At 49.3% G+C, this 17,116-nt stretch overlaps 2 protein-coding genes across 6 annotated transcripts in view; one reads left to right on the top strand and one right to left on the bottom strand.

Moving 5' to 3' along the window:
• Positions 1 to 14,954, bottom strand: part of arhgef7 (Rho guanine nucleotide exchange factor 7) — a 100,194-nt gene extending 85,240 nt beyond the window's left edge. For 2 of the 4 annotated variants that reach the window (XM_033023148.1, XM_033023146.1), the window contains exons 1-2: positions 14,948 to 14,954; positions 7,676 to 7,991 (exon numbers count right to left, since the gene is read on the bottom strand). In XM_033023148.1, the coding sequence (XP_032879039.1) occupies positions 7,676 to 7,840 (165 nt within the window). In that variant the 5' untranslated portion in view covers positions 7,841 to 7,991; positions 14,948 to 14,954. Of the gene's footprint in view, positions 1 to 7,675; positions 8,006 to 14,947 lie in introns of those variants that run through there. The other 2 variants (XR_004412388.1, XM_033023147.1) reach the window with 2 other exon arrangements.
• Positions 14,955 to 15,906: 952 nt separating this feature from the next.
• The window catches only part of ankrd10 (ankyrin repeat domain 10), a 59,378-nt gene continuing 58,168 nt past the window's right edge, over positions 15,907 to 17,116 (top strand). The window contains exon 1 of one of the 2 annotated variants that reach the window (XM_033023149.1): positions 15,907 to 16,187. In XM_033023149.1, the coding sequence (XP_032879040.1) occupies positions 15,996 to 16,187 (192 nt within the window). In that variant the 5' untranslated portion in view covers positions 15,907 to 15,995. The remainder of the gene's footprint in view (positions 16,188 to 17,116) is intronic. The other variant, XM_033023152.1, reaches the window with a different exon arrangement.

Raw genomic sequence — 17,116 nt, 5'->3', positions numbered from 1 at the left:
GAGTGACTGGACATCCATGGTGAAGATGAGGGAGTGAAAGTCATGGAGGAAATGAAGAGCGTGCGAGGTGTCTTGGACATAGGTAGGGAGGGATTTGACCGGGGGGGGGGGGGGAGATAGGATGGAGTCGAGGTATGTGGAATTAAGTTCGGTGGGACACGAACAAGCAGAAACAATGGATCTGCCAGGACAGTCAGGTTTGTGGATTTTGGGGTGAAGGTAAAATCGGTCCATGCGGGGCTGGGGAACAATGAGGTTGGAGGCTTGGGAGGGCAGGGAGTCGGAATTGATGAAGTCAGTGATAGTGTTTGAGATAATGGCCTGGTGCTCATCTGTGGTGTCATGGTCCGAGGATAAGTAGGAGGAGGTGTCTGAGAGTTGGCGCCTGGCCTCAGACCGGTAGAGGTCAGCGCACGAGACCGCTACGGCACCTCCCTTGTCGGCAGGTTTGATCACCCAGTCAGGGTTGATGCAAAGTGAGTGAAGGGTTGTACGTTCAGGGGGGGAGACGTTAGAGTGAGAAAGGGGAGTGGAAAAGTTGAGGCGGTTGATGTCCCGCCAGTGGTTTAAAATGAAACGGTCTAAAGCAGGTAGATGGCCATGAGGGGGAATCCAAGAAGAGGGGGTCCGTTGGAGACGGGAGAAGCAGTCATCACTAGGGGGTGAGGACTCCTTCCCATGGAAAAACGCTTGGATGCGGAGGCGACAGAAGAAGAGCTCTACATCGTGGCGGACATGGAACGTGGGGTCGGAGGGGAACAAAAAGTTAGGCCTCTGCAGAGGACAGACCATTCGGTACCAGAGGGGGGGGGGGGGGGGGAGATGGTGAACATACGGCAAGGATGGGGGCTGGGGCCAGGGGAAGGCAGGTGAGTGGACGGAGGCCGAGGTGATCTGGTAGGGGTGGTGGTGGGTGGTCAGGAAGGAGTGGGGTAATGGTTTAATGGTTATGTAGTTTATTGCCAAACGCACAAGTATGGTGAGGTACAGTTACAATAAACATCTTGTTCACAGCAGCACCACAGGCAGAGACTCAGACAATACACAAATTATACATAAAATCCACAAGACAAGGTACAGAAAAGGATTGTGCAAATAAAACAAGACAATAGTATAAAAATACACATTAGGAAAAAAAATCCATGGGAGTGCAAGAGATGTTTGGTTGCAAAGGTGGGGTTAGGGTTTTGCACATCAGTTCAAGAACACAAAGGTTGTAGGAAAGTGGGTTTTCCTGGACCTGGTGGTAAGAGACTTCAGGCTTAAATATCTACTTCCCGATGGTATCAGTGAGAATATGGCACAGCCCAGATGATAGGGATCTTTCTAGATAGATGCCCCCACCTTGAAGCAGCGCCTCATTTATTTTAGTTTAGAGATACAGCGCGGAAATAAGCCCTTCAGCCCACCGAGTCCGCAATGACCAGCGATCCCTGCAAACTAACGCTGTCCTATACACACTAGGAACAATTTACATTAATACCAAGCCAATTAACCTACAAACCCATACGGCTTTGGAGTGTGGGAGGTAAACAGAGATCGCAGAGAAAACCCATGCAGGTCATGGGGAGAGTGTGCAAACTCCATAAAGGCATGATCCGGATGGTGGAACCTGGGTCTCTGGCGCTGTAAGGCTCCAACACTACCACTGCGTCATCATGCCACCCTGATGTACATGCTTTGATGGTGGGGAGGGCTGATTCCATGAAGGGTCCACCACTTTCTGCAGTGTTGTGTCCTGTGCATTGGAATTGCTGCACCAGTCCAAGATGCAACCAGGATACTTTCTACAATGCATCACTAGACATTTGTTAAAGAGTATGCAGGTAACTATAAACTTCAAGGTGGTATTGGCTTTGGTATTGATTTATTTTCCTTGCGTGTACCAAGGCACAGTGAAAGACTTTATTTGCATGCTCTCCATTCAAGTGTAAACGATCAAGCCATACACAAGCATAACAGGTACTGCAAAGAAGAAAAATACCAGACTGCAGAATATAGTGCTACAGCATTACCGTTACAAAGAAAAAGTTCAAGGTCCACAATGAGATAGTTTGGAATATTGGCCTTGCAAACTACTTTATGGGAAGACCATTCAGTAGTCTGTTAACAGCAGGGAAGAATTACCAAAAGATTAGCAACTCAGATCACAGTCTCTCCATCATTCCTGGGGATCATTCTCCTGGGGATCCAAAACTGATGGTGCGTGCTCTCGTGTTTTTGTATATTCCGCCCGATGGGAGACGAAAGAGGGAACAACCTGGGTGAACATGGTCCTTGATTGTGGGCTCCTTTCCCGAGGCAACTTTATAGATGGATTCAATGATCAGGAGGTTGATCTGTGTGATGGACTGGACGACATACACAACTCTCTGCAATTTCTTGCAATCTTGGACAAAGTTGTTGCCAAATCAAGCTGTGAGGCATCCTAAAAGGATGCTTTCTGGTGTACATCTGTAAAAACTTGTAAGAGTCATTACAAATATGCCAAACGTCCTTATTACTCTGAGGAAGTAGGTGTTGTTGTGCTTTCTTGGCCATAGCTTCAATGTGATTGATCCAGGACATATCATTGGTGATATTTACACCGAGGAACTTGAAGCTCTCAACCATCTCCACTTCAGCACTATTGATGCTGATTGTGGCATATACACCTTGCTTCCTTAAGTCAATAACTAGCTCCTTTGTCATTGACATCAAGGGAGAGGTCCTTGTCTTGACACCATGTTATTAACCCAGAATTAATGTGTTAGGTGTAGTGATCAACGGGTCAGAAAGTCAAGGATCCAGTGACAAAGATGGAGTGCTGACGCCGAGGTCCAAGCATTTGGAGATGAGTTTGGTTGTAATTATGGTGAAGGTGGTTATGATTAATAAAGAGGAATCTGATGTAGGTGTTCTTGTTATCTAGAAGTTCCAGCAATGAGTGCAGGGCCAGAGAGATGGCATTTGCCATGGACCTGTTGTGACAGTAGGCAGAGTGCAGTAGATCAAGGCTCTCCAGGAGACCGCTGACTAATCACCACTCATGATTCGGTCAACCACATTTGTTAGCAAATTTAGAAATGGCACTGGAGCTATGCTTAGCCCCACAGCCATGGGTGCAAAGAGTAGAACAGGGGGCTAAGCACACAGGTTCACCAGTATTGATGGTCAGCAAGGAGATACTGTTACCGATTTAGGTCTGCCAATGTTATTAAGTTTAGAGGGGATGACTATGTTGAACGCTGAGCTGCGATCGATGAACTACAGCCTGACCTTTATGTTTCCGAATGGTCCAGACGAGAGTGGAAAGCCAATGAAATAGAATCCGCTGCTGACCTGCTGTGGCCACAGGCAAATTGAAGCAGCTCGAGGTCATTTCTGAAGGAGGTGATTAGTGCCATAACCAAGCTCTAGGCACTTTGTTACACTAATGGAAGTGCTGCCAGATTGTAGTAATAGAGGTAGTAATTGCGGGAGTCCAGCATCAAGGGCCACAGTTTAAGAATTAGGGGGCTGGCCATTCAGACCGGAGATGATGAAAAACCTTTTTCACCCAGAGAGTTGTGAATCTGTGGAATTCTCTACCTCAAAAGGCTATGGAGGCCAATTCCCTGGTTGCTTTCAAGGCACAGTTAGATAGAGCTCTTAAAGATAGCGGAGTCAGGGGATATGGTGAGAAGGGGTGGATGATCAGCCATGATCATAGTGAATGGCGGTGCTGGCTAGAAGGGCCGAATGGCCTACTCCTGCACCTATTGTCTATTACTGTGCTCTTCTGGGCACCTTAAAATAGATGCCCTTCTGATGTAGGTGGGAACCTTAGAACACAAAGCGAGAGACAGAAGATGTCCTTGAATACTCAGACCAATTGGTCCATACACATCTTTAACACTTGGCCATGTATGCCATCAGGGCTCGAATCACCCTCTTGAAGGATGCTCTGACATTGGTCTCAAGAGACTGAGATCATTGGTCTCGAGAGTCTGAAATCATTCAAAGTATGCATAAAAGGCATTGAGATCATCCAGAAATGGTGCGTCATGGCCACTTATGCTACCCAGTTCCTCCTTGTAGCCCCGCCAACGCAGGTGAGCATCCACCTGCGCCTCCAGTTTGGTCCGGAACATTAATATCCAGTCAGATATAAATGATTCGAAGCTCATTGCTGATCAATAATCGCTAACCATCCTCCGGTGAGGCAATTTCAAAACTGGTTAAACCAGTCATCGCCATTAACCGAATATGCCTCATACAAACAGATGAATTAACCCGATTCATGCAGTTACTTAAATATTTGACAACAGCATCCAAGGAAGTAAAGATTGTGTTCTATTTTTTAAATTACCAACAAACAGAAATTAATGTTACACACAATTTTAACAAATGTTGAAAGTATGGAGATCAGACCCAAAAGGGTTCAATTCAACACATTAAGATTTTTGGTACCTACATAACACTGGGCAACACTGAGAAATATTCCTTCAATTGGCTGACTGCTCCTCAGCAAAGAGACCTGTTGAATTGTCCTCTGATATGATCCATTTATACCAAGCACTTTGTTTCTCAACTCTTAAAATAAATTAAAGTTCAAACCTGCTTCCACTTTTGGGTAGCTGTCTAGTTCTTGCCTTTTTTAAAGAGCAGAATTCTTCATCCAGTTAACAATCCTTTCCTGATTTCTCACTTTTCCTGCTTCATCAATACTCAGATGGTCAATATTTCTCTGGGCTTCTTATTCTTGTCTCTCATTTACTTTTCCGCTTCACTTTATCTCCAGCACAATGACTTTGGCTAGGCCACATTTTTTTGCATGCAGCTCTGGTCACCCCATTACAGTTGGTTGTGGAGGCTTTCAAGAGGGGGCAGAGGTTTACCAGAATGCTGCCTAGATGAGAGGGCTTCGGCTACAGGCAGAGGTTAGATAGAAGGTACACAAAAAGGCTGGAGAAACTCAGCGGGTGCAGCAGCATCTATGGAGCGAAGGAAATAGGCTTAGTTGGAGGGCAGGAGGGATTACAGAGAGGGAGCAGTTAGAGAGGAGGTTGTGAAACTGTCTCCGGAGAGAGGAGGAGAACTTCTTCAAGGTAGGCATACCTTGAAGAGATTTCGCAGTGGAGTAGAGGTTAGATAGACTTGGATTGTTTTATCTGGAATGCCGGAGGTTGAGGAAAGACTTGATAAAAGTATAGAAATTATTATGAGAGGCAAAGATAGGGCAGACAGTGAGAACCTTTTTCCCCCCCATGGTGGAAGTGTCGAACATTAGAGAGCATAGTTATACAGTGAGAGAAATGTTTAATGGAGATATGCAGGGCAAGTCAAACAAGGGCAGGACCTACACGGTAATGTTACTCCTCTGTGTAGTGTTGTAGAGCAGAGGGATCTAGGAGTGCAGGTGCATGGTTCCTTGAAGTTGCAGGTAGATAAGGTGGACAAAAAGGTTTTTGGCACTTTGGCCTTCATCAGTCAGAGTATTGAGTAAAGAAGTTGTGAGGTCAACACGTGTAAGAAAGAACTGCAGATGCTGGTTTAAATCGAAGGTAGACACAAAATGCTGGAGTAACTCAGCGGGTGAGGCAGCATCGCTGGAGAGAAGGAATGAGTGACGTTTCTGATTGAGACCCTTCTTCAGACTTGGGAGATCATGTTGCTGTTGTATAAGACGTTGGTGAGACTGCATTTAGAATATTGTGTTTAGTTCTGGGCACCACGTTATAGATATTGTCAAGCTTGAAAGGGTTCAGAAAAGATCTACAAGGATGTTGCCAGGACTAGAGGGTGTGAGCTATAGGGAGAGGTTGAGTAGGCTGGGTCTCTATTCCATGGAATGCAGGATGAGGGGAAATCTTATAGAGGTGTACAAAATCATGAGAGGAATAGATCGGGTAGATGCAGAGTCTTTTGCCCAGAGTAGGGGAATTGAGGACCAGAGGACATAGGTTCAAGGTGAAGGGAAAAGATTTAATAGGAATCTGAGGGGTAACTTTTTCATACAAAAGGTGGCGGGTGTACGGAACAAGCTGCCAGAGGAGGTAGTTGAGGCTGGGACTATCCCATCGTTTAAGAAATAGTTAGACAGGTACATGGATAGGACAGGTTTGGAGGGATATGGACCGGCAATCGCAGGCAAGTGGGACTAGTGTAGCTGGGATATTGTTGGCGGTGTTGGCGAGTTGGGCCAAAGGGCTGGTTTCCACACTGTATCACTCAATGACTAAGTACTGTCAGGTGAAATCAGTTTAGGTAGACATCATTTTCGGCACAAACATTGCGGGTTGAAGGACCCGTTCCTATGATGTACTATTCTATGTTCTATGTAGATTTTATCAAGTGATTGCTTTGGAAGATTCAGGCAGGTGAATCAACATGCTGGAGTGATGCTGACTCATCCTGGGATCACACACTTCTAGTCAAGGTGTCAAATCATGGCTTTGCAACCATACTTGTGCCCGAGTCAGAAAGTTTGGGATTCCAGCTCTCTCCGGAGACCTGCAGCAAATTCCAGGCCAACATTCTAATGCAGTGCTGTCAGAGTTTCTGCTTACATGTTAGAACAATGGACCTACAAGATCTTATGGCCACTGTTTCCAAAAGGAGAGTGAAATTATTCCGTCTCCTGGTCTATTTTTATCCAACAAAACACCAGCAAATAAAGCTAATCAGTCATTATCTCATTATGTAAACTGATTGCAAAACTTTCCACATTGCAGCAATAACCACCATTCAAAAGGTCCTTAACCAGATTCAAGGCATCTGAGTGACCTTGACATTGTGAAATTCCAATGCAAGAATTGCCAGTGCTGGAAATCTGAAATCAAAATTAAAACTGCAGCTTAAGCTGCTGAGTGTTTCTAACAATTTCTGTTTTTATTATTGAATTTTAAGTTTTTTGTATCACACAACAGGGCATTGAGGCCATCAGTCTCCACACATTGCTTACACAATGCAACAAAATTAAATAAAAACATTTAACCGAACAAGGCTTGGAAAATGCATTTGTGTTATTCGGGGGAAGTGGGCAAGGAGACATTTTATCCTCCAATTCTCACTTCCATAGCCAAGGCCAATCCTCAATCATTCCAGGATCCACGTTAATTAGGATGGAAACTATGTGTCATTAAAATTCACGAAATAACCTAATTTACCAAAAAAAAATGACAAGTGCTGGAATAACTCAGCAGGTCAGGCAGCATCACTACAGAATATGGATAGGTGACATTTCGGGTTGGGACCCTTCTTCAGGATGATTGAATGGGGGTGCTATGTCTGCGATTGAAAGTGCCTGTGAATGTGTGTCTGGGATGAGGTGCATGTAGGTGGAGTAGGTTTGGGATAGGTGGTAGCGAGGGAGGGATGTGCCTAGGGGTGGGGATGGGTTATCTGGGTTGGGGATGGTGGTGTCTGGATGGGTGGTACCTTGGTCTGGAGGTGGGATACCCATGGGGTGGGGAGGGCTAGGGCGGGATGTGCCTCGGGCCGGGGAAGAATCTGGGTTAGGGGTGATGGTATCTAGATGGGGTTGATAGCGGCGTTGAGGATTGTCTGGGTGTGGGGATGGTGGTGTGTCTGGTATAGGTAGTGTCTAGGGAGAGGGGCGGGTTGTCTGGGTGATGGTCCATCTGGGATGGGAGCTGCCTGGCGTGGGGGGCTTGAGGGGATGTCGGGTTCGGGAAGAGCCCCGCTCACTCACCCGCTGCACCGAGCCCGGCACCAGCCGCTCCAGCAGCCGGCAGAGAGCCACCCCATCCCGGAGCACGGCCCGCAGGAAGGCCTCGGGGTCCGACACGCTCTTCTTGGGGGACTCGAGTACCCCGAGGCTGATGAGCCAGGTCACCGTCTGCTCGGCCGAGCTCATGGCGGCCGCGGGCCGGGCGCTGGCTGCCGGCTCCCCGAGCCACAGCCTCTGCTTCACCGGAGCTACTCCGGGCTGCCCAGCATGGCAGACGGAGAGTCGGCCGAGCGCACTGATTATCCCCGACCCTCGCTGCTTCGACAGCCCATCGCTGCTGACGCCCCCTAGCGCCGTCCGCTCCGTATGCCCAACCCCCTCACCGCACACCCCGCCCCCTCGCCGCACACCCCGCCCCCTCACCGCACACCCCGCCCCCTCGCCGCACACCCCGCCCCCTCGCCGCACACCCCGCCCCCTCACCGCACACCACGCCCCTCCGCCGCAGACCCCGCCCCCTCACCGCACACCACGCCCCTCACCGCAGACCCCGCCCCCTCGTCGCAGACCCCGCCCCCTCGTCGCAGACCCCGCCCCCTCACCGCAAACCCCGCCCATCACCGCTGACCCCGCACCCTCGTCGCAGACCCCGCCCCCTCATCGCAGACCCAGCCCCCTCATCGCAGACCCCGCCCCTCTGCAGACCCCGCCCCCTCATCGCAGACCCCGCCCCCTCGCCGCAGACCCCGCCCCCTCATCGCAGACCCAGCCCCCTCGCCGCAGACCCCGCCCCCTCATCGTAGACCTCGCCCCCTCACCGCAGACCCCGCCCCCTCACCGCAGGTCCTTCATCACAGACCCCGCCCCCTCCACGTAGGCCCTGCCCCCGCACAGGCACCCTCCACGCAGGCACCGCCTACCTTATTAGACCCGCCCCTCACCGCACACCCCGCCCCCTCACCGCACAACCCGCCCCCTCACCGCACAACCCGCCCCCTCACCGCAGACCCCGCCCCTCACCGCACACCCCGCACAACCCGCCCCCTCACCGCAGACCCCGCCCTCTCACCGCAGACCCCGCCCCCTCCTTGCAGACCCCGCCCTTCCACATAGGCACAGCCCCCCCTCCTAGACCCCGCCCCCTCTTCACAGAGTCCGCCCACCTTATCACTGACCCCGCCCCCCCTCATCATGCAAGAAGAGATCGAATCCCCTCCCAGCAGATCCAGCCCACTCCCGCCCTCTTCTGACAGTTCTTGACAAAGATACTCTTGACTCCGTTCTAGAGATCCGCCCCATCCCCACAGATTCTCAGAGCCCATCCTCTGAGCCCCTCCCATCTCCACAGAACCTCTCCCCCTTAAGGTCATAAGGAATAGTAGAATTAAGCCATTCGGTCCATCAAGTCTGCTCCGGTATTCAATCATGGCTGATCTATCTCTCCCTCCTAACCCCATTCTGTTGCCTTCTCCCCATAACCTCTGACACCTGCACTAATCAAGGAGCCAATCCCCTTTCCCCCCTGCCCCATCCAGTAGATCCTAACGCCATTTCCTGAAGGGCCCATTACGCTGACCTTCAATTGACCCAGCCCGCATACCCATCTCATCTGCTTCCTGCAAAGACTGCAAAGACCCGAAACGTGTAGGATATATCCCCCACTTTTTGAGTTGGGGGATGGCCTGTATTATCCCCCAGTTTTTGGAGGTCGAGCAACAAAACAAAATAATAATTGTGCCACCCTCCCCCTGCTCGGTCGCTCCGCACCATCACCGGGTACCTCCGAGGCCAGTGATCAGTGATCGCTCAGCCCCCCCACTTTCAAAAACGTTCCACGGCCCCTGCTTCAGGTAGCCCCGGCATTCCCTCACTCTCTATCACTCCCCCATTCAAGTTGCACCAGCTTCTCATTTTCACCCTACAAACAGCTTACAATGGCCCGTTTCCTTCATGATTGTTACTTTTTTGCATATCTTTCATTCATTGTTCTTTATCTCTCCACATCACCGTCTATATGTCTCATTTCCCTTATCCCTAACCAGTCTGTAGAAGGGTCTCGACCCGAAACGTCACCCATTCCTTCTCTCCAGAGATGCTGCCTGTCCTGCTGAGTTACTCCAGCTTCTTGTGCCCACCTCCCTAGAGTCTACCCTATGTTCCTCCGGTTCCGTGCCCACCCATCAAACCCTGCAACCCACAGAGTCAGCCCTCCTGGCAAGCTTCACAGACCCCATCCCACAGAATCACAGATTTGCAGTAGACCCTCCTCCCTTCATGAAACTTCCCCCCACGTCCACCAATCAACTTTGCTTTTATTCACAGACATTTCTCCCAGAAACCAGACTTCCTCAAATAACCTATTGTCTGATTGAATGGTCCCTATCGTCTGAATGAACAACAACCTTCCTCTCGACATCAGTAAAATCAAGAAACAGATTGTTGACTTTCAAAGAGGAGGGCTGAGGATCCACAATCTGTCTTCATCGACAGGTCGGTGGTGGAGAGAGCCAACAACCTCTAGTTCCTGGGCATGCATATCTCTGAAGATCTGTTCTGGACCCAGCACATTGATGCAATCAAAAAGAAACATCATCAACGCCTATACTTCCTTAAAGGATTGAAGTATGCTGACGAATACGCTTTGGAATTTATCCAGGTGTACAGTAGAGGGTATATTGACTGTTGCATCATGGCCTGGTTTGGCAGCTCAAATGCCCTGGGATGAAGGAGATTATAAAAAGTGGTGAGCATTGCCTGGTCCATCTCATGTTCTGACCTCCCCACCATCAAAGGGATGTATAGGAGGTGCAGCCAGCATCATCATGGACCCACACCATCCTGGCCACACTCTCATTTCACTCCTGCATTCTGAGAAGGTATGGGTTCTAGGTTCAGGAACAGCTACTTCCCCAGAATCATCGCTATTGAACACTACGAACTCCAACTAAACTTAGAACTACGAACTGCCTTGGTTGCACTCGGGACTTTGGGCTTTATTTTGTTTTGCACTACATTGTTTCTTCTATTCATTGAAAATATTTTGTTTGTTTATTATATTCTCTATTGAGAACTATCAAGTGTCCATGGTGTTTAATTGTCACATGTACCAAAATGGGGCGGCACGGTGGCGCAGCGGTAGAGTTGCTGCCTTACATTGCTTACAGCACCAGAGACCCGGGTTCGATCCAGACTACGGGTGCTATATGTACGGAGTTTGTACGTTCTCCCCGTGACCGTGTGGGTTTTGTCCAAGATCTTTGGTTTCCTCCCACATTCCAAAGATGTACAGGTTTATAGGTTAATTGGCTTGCTATAAATGTAAATTGTCCCTAGTGTGTGTAGGATAGTGTTAATGTGCTAGCCAGTGACATCCTGGTGGGCCGAAGGGCCTGTTTCTGCGTTGAATCACTAAATTAAACTAAGCTGTGTTTACAAATCTGTTCAAAAGGGAACTGCAGATGCTGGAATATCGAAGGTACACAAAATTGCTGGAGGAACTCAGCGGGTGCAGCAGCATCTATGGAGCGAAGGAAATAGGCGACGTTTCGGGCCGAAACCCTTCTTCTTACAAATCTGTTGTGCTGCTGCAAGTAAGAATTTCATTGTTCCGTTTTGGTACATGTGACAATTAAGCACTCTTGACATTCACCCACCGACCTTCTGTTCAAAGCAGGCAAAGAGTGCATTGATCACATCAGGGAGGGACCCGTTGCTTCCAGCGATACGCCCGCCTTTGCTTTGTAGCTCGCAGTGGAGAGCAAGCATGTCACAATGTACAGGTATGTGTGTCATTGCCTCGAGACTCTAGCTTGGTCTGGAATTCCCTCTTGGCATCCTTAATGACTCTGCGTCTCTTGTAGATACATTTCTTGTCTGTTTTGATGGTTGTATAACAGTGGCAGACATGTTTGGGTTTCTGGTTGGACTGGAGACATGCTGATAATATTTTGCTAGCATGCTCGAGGTTGTTCCAATTGAAGACACCCGGTTATTATGAACAAAGCCTCAGGGAATTTTGTTTCAAAACTATTGGCGACACTCTGTGGTTCCTCAAGAGCAAGCTTAGCATCGGCTTGGTGTGGGATGTACACTGCTGTCAGGATAGCCAAAGTGAATACCCGTGGCAGGTAGTAAGGCCAACACTGGGATACTGTGGATGCTAGAGACATGTCACTGGGGATGGACTTTGGTCGTTCTCTGTGGTGTTTGCTCAGAAGTTTTAAGAATCTAGTCAACTTCTTGTCTCTCTTTGAGTGCTTGTTTTTCTATTTCTCCTTTCTGGTCTCCAATCTTCCTCTACCAGCATTCACTTCCCTTCTGCTTCTGACTCTTTGTTCCTTGAAAGTCTAATGTATGAAATGAGAAGCCAAAAAAAAGAGCAACTGCAGGCAACATTCATAGTCCAGTGACAAGTGGCCCTCAGTAGTTTTTATCCCAATGGCTTCAATCTGTAACAACCTTCTCCTTAGACCTTGCCTTTGAGCATCTTCTCCACCCGCTTGTTGTAACCTTACTTGACCTAATGGAGGATGAGAATCAAACGTTCCTCTGGTCCTTAAATCTATATTACTAAAAGTCTGATCTTGACTGCTTTTTGCTCGCTGTGCTGTGATTTCCGAGAGAACGCCACCACCTATGGCTCTCATTTTTGGCCACCTCGCTCAGAGCCCCCCTCCGCCTTAACATAGAAACATAGAAATTAGGTGCAGGAGTAGGCCATTCGGCCCTCCGAGCCTGCACTGCCATTCAATATGATCATGGCTGATCATCCAACTCAGTACCCCGTACCTGCCTTCTCTCCATACCCTCTGATCCCCTTAGCCACAAGGGTCACTCCGGGACCGGAGGATGTTTTCCATCAATGAAAAATCAGAGAGATATTAATGTTTTTAAATAATTTGCCATTCTCTCTGCTGCCCCTGCTGGAGGGAGGGAGAGTGACTATAAAACCAGGAAGTGGTGTGCCTCACTCAGTCTCTGCAAGATGGAGGAAGCCAGAGGGTCACGTCTCTCTGAGCTCTGAATAACACTGAACACATGTCTACTCAACAGTGAGTGCCCTTAATGTTGTTTTAAAAATGAAATTATGGTTGGTTTGAAGTAAAAAGGCACTGCCTGCAAATGGTTGCTTGGGGGGTTTGGTTTGAAGTGAAAAGGCACTGCCTGCAAATGGTTGCTTGGGGGGTTTGGGTTGAAGTAAAAAGGCTCTGCCTGCAAATGGTTGTGTGGGGGGGTTGGGTTGAAGTGAAAAGGCACTGCCTGCAAATGGTTGCTTGGTGGGTTTGGGTTGAAGTGAAAAGGCGCTGCCTGCAAATGGTTGCTTGGTGGGTTTGGGTTGAAGTGAAAAGGCACTGCCTGCAAATGGTTGCTTGGGGGGTTTGGGTTGAAGTGAAAAGGCACTGCCTGCAAATGGTTGTTTGTCTAAACTTGACAACTTCCTGTTTGCACTATATTGATTTTAGATAAAATGCTACCACTTACGGCTGTGATTTTTGGTCATCTTACTCAGCCCCCCTCCGCTCATCAGGTGCAGAGGATTCTTCCCATCAATGAAAAACAAAAGTGTTATTAGTGTTTAAAAAATGTTGAGAATCTCTCTCCTGTCAATCACGCCATGAAGGCCACACCTTTTCCGGTGGGAGGGGGAGGGATTATAAAACCCGGAAGTGGGGGTGTGACTCAGTCTCTGCATGATGGGGGAGGGAGAGGTCACAACTCTGTCTGAGCTGTGAATCAACTGAACACACTGAATGTCTACTGAACTGTGAGTGTGGTGTTTTGTGTGGTTTTATGGTGGTTTTTATTGGTGGTTTCACCCTGCTTGAAATAGTATAAAACTGCATTTGAATGTGGTGGCCTTGCACCCTGCATGAAATGGTATGAAACTGCATTTGAATGTGGTGTCGTTGCACCCTGCATGAAATGGTATGAAACGACATTTGAATTTGGTGGCCTTGCACCCTCCTTGAAATGGTATGAAACTGCACTTGAATTTGGTGGCCTTGCACGCTCCTTGAAGTGGTAGGAAACTGAATATAGTGGCCTTGCACCCTGCTTGAAGTGGTAGGAAACTGAACCTGAATTTGGTGGCCTTGCACCCTGCTTGAAGTGGAATGAAACTGCACTTGAATTTTGTAGCCTTGCACCCTGCTCGAAGAGGTATTAAACTGCACTTGAATTTGGTGGCCTTGCACCCTGCTTGAAATGGTAGGAAATGGATTTGAATTTGGTGGCCTTGCACTCTGCTTGAAATAGAAGTTCAAGGAATAGCCGTGAGTGAGCTGCCAGCACATCAGGCTTGAGGGACTGAGCTGCACCCCAAGAATCCATTTGGCCCACAATGTCCATACTAGCCCTCTGGAGACCAGTAGTCCCTGCAGCCAACAACACCCATACTAGCGCTCCAGAAAGCCCCCCCCCCCCCACTGGCCACCAATATTGGAATTGGTGGAGATGTGGAATATTGCGTCTGGGGACCAGCCCTTCCGTGTGAGCATGGGACCCAACGGGTGCCACTTAGTCTAGTAATACAATAATATTAAAGTTCTGATCTTGAGAATATCACATTTTTGAGGTGAGGATGTCAGGGGGAGGGGAGCAGGAGGTCGGGGGGAGGAGAGGAGGAGGTCGGGGGGAGGAGAGGAGGTCGGAGGGGGGTGGAGGAGGAGGTGGGTGGGGGGGGGGGGAGGAGGTGGGTGGGGGGGGGGGGGGAGGAGGTGGGTGGGGGGGGGGGGGGAGAGGAGGTGGGTGGGGGGGGGGAAGGAGGAGGTTGGGGTGTTGGTGCTGCATGGTCAGTGACTCTGGGTGGGCAGAAGGACTAGACCGTCCACAACTCTGCTGCAGGTGACTGGGATGTTGCCGGGTTTTCGTCCCCGTGTGCCCGCTGCCCGGAGCCGCAGCCCCGCTCCACCGGGCCCCATGTGTGGGCGTTTCTGACCCACAGCCCATCACAGTGCGGCCACACAGGGGGAGATGGGGCGGCGGGCGGCCGTGGCCGGACAGCACTGACCCCACAGCGAGAGTGGGGGCTGCCCCGAGGGATGCGCTCCTTCGGCCGCTTACACCTTGGTGCTCGGGTGCAGAGCAAAGATACTAGAGCATTTGTTTCAGACCGCTCAGCAACCCACAATTATTTATAGCGCAAAAATGTACCATTTCGGTGGTTTGTAACTGGTGAGAAAGTACGCATTTAGAAACATAGAAAATAGGTGCAGGAGTAGGCCATTCGGCCCTTTGAGCCTGCACCGCCATTCAATATGATCATGGCTGATCATCCAACTCAGTATCCTGTACCTGCCTTCTCTCCATACCCCCTGATCCCTTTAGCCACAAGGGCCACATCTAGCTCCCTCTTAAATATAGCCAATGAACTGGCCTCAACTACCTTCTGTGGCAGAGAATTCCAGAGATTCACCACTTTCGTGTGTTAACAGTGTATGCCGAGGCTGCCATGTCCTCCAGGAGGATTGAGCTGCCCCGTGAGTCACACCCTTTGACCTGATGACCTTATGTGCAACCCCCCCAACAATTGCCTTTCTGTTGACTGGTTAGCATTCAACAAAAGCTTTACACCGTACCTCAACTCAACTCATGTGTTCAATTGTCCTGGTAGTTAAAGGTAATATATTCTAGATAAATATGTTTTGTTTTTGCTGAAGATGCTGTCTGACTCCAGCATTCTGTGTCCAGGTACAGGAGCTTGAAGACTGCAACAACCAGGTTCAGGAATAGCTACTTCCCCACAGCCATCAGGCTATTAAACCTGGCTCGGACAAAACTCTGATTATTAATCTTCTCCCCGCCATCCCCTATCAGTCTGAAGAAGGGTTTCGGCCTGAAACGTTACCTATTTCCTTCGCTCCATAGATGCTGCTGCACCCGCTGATTTTCTAAAGCATTTTTGTGTACCTTCTGATTATTAATAACCCATTTTCTGTTATTTGCACTTTATCACTTTATTTATTCGTGTGTGTATATATATATTATGGTATATGGACACACTTATCTGTTTTGTAGTAAATGCCTACTATGTTCTGTGTGCTGAAGCAAAGCAAGAATTTCGTTGTCCTATACAGGGACACATGACAATAAACTCACTTGAACTTGGACTTGAACTTGATCTCCGGCAGCATCCATGTCGGGAATGGACAGACTCCGGTCCGGGTTTTGCGTTGACGTGAGTTTGAGTTTTGCAGTTGCACCGGTCCGGGCGTTGTTGGCACCACTCCGCCGCGGGCTTTGTGCGCAGCCGTCCTTTGTGTGGCCGGGCGGGCTGGAGGCCGTGAGCAAAGCGCGGCGCCGAGCGGAGAGTGTAGTCGCCTCTGTCGAGCCCAGCGCTGCTATGGCGGCCTGCGAGCGGGGCTTTTCCAGTGAGGAGCTGTTGTCGCTGCGCTTCCCGCTGCACCGGGCTTGCAGAGACGGCGACGTTGCGGCTTTGCGCTCGTTGCTTGACGCCTCGGCGCCCGCCGACGTCGGCCTAGAGGACAACTTCTACGGCTGGACCCCGCTGCACTGGGCCGCGCACTTCGGCAAGGTAAGGCTGGCGTAGCGGGGCGCCCCGTACTGGAGAGCGCGGCTGAGCCGAGCCGAGCCGGGGGCACAGGCGTCGCGCCGCGCTGGGGCCGGGGCCGGGGGTGAACCATCCGGGCTGTAGTAAGTACATCGACGTGGTTCGTTTGCAAATGCCGGCTTTAAACTTAACCACAAACAATACACACACACACAACATGAAATAAAACACATCGCAACCCCGTTAAAACTGTTGCCCGACACTTTTCCCCTTCGCCCTTGTTGTGTAAACATGTCACACTGTCAGCCTCAGAAGCAGCGCTGGCCACTGGTTCACGGTACATGTGTGGACGGCGGACAACAGGAAAACCGAGGGATTTTAAAAGAGGATCTGAATCAATCATGAGGGGCATAGACAGTGTGGATGGTCACAATTATTTACCCCAGGGTCTTAAATTATAGGGCATAGGTTTAAGATGAAGGATGTAGAAGGGACCAGACGAACAAAATGTCGACGCAGGCCTAGGTATGTGGAAATAACTGCCAATGGTAAAGGCGGGAACAATTGCAATGCATTACAATTTTGGCAAAAGGGTACGGGCTAAATGCAAGCAAATGGAATTTGCTCAGATAGGCAACTTAGTCAGCATGGACAAGTTCAGCTGAAGGTCTTGTTTTCATGTTATATAACTCAATTATTAATTAGGCTGAACTGAATTATCTGTCCTCCCTGAAAACAAGTTCCACTGGAACACTAATTCAGTACTGTTAACTCTAAATTTCATTACGTCTCTTATTATATATTAACTATTGAATAAAATTACGCAAGTAATTTCATTAACAAGTTGTGAATCTTTAAAATTTACTATTCCATGGAGCTGTGGAGTTTGGCAAGCATCTAAACTACAAAGGTGTCAATTAGTACAGGGAGAGAATGGGGTAGGGTTATTGAGG

The sequence above is a fragment of the Amblyraja radiata genome, chromosome 6 (assembly GCF_010909765.2).
Source record: "Amblyraja radiata isolate CabotCenter1 chromosome 6, sAmbRad1.1.pri, whole genome shotgun sequence".
In the NCBI taxonomy this organism is placed as follows: domain Eukaryota; kingdom Metazoa; phylum Chordata; class Chondrichthyes; order Rajiformes; family Rajidae; genus Amblyraja; species Amblyraja radiata.
Note: the sequence above shows the minus strand (reverse complement) of the source record. Positions and strands in the feature narration are given on the sequence as shown.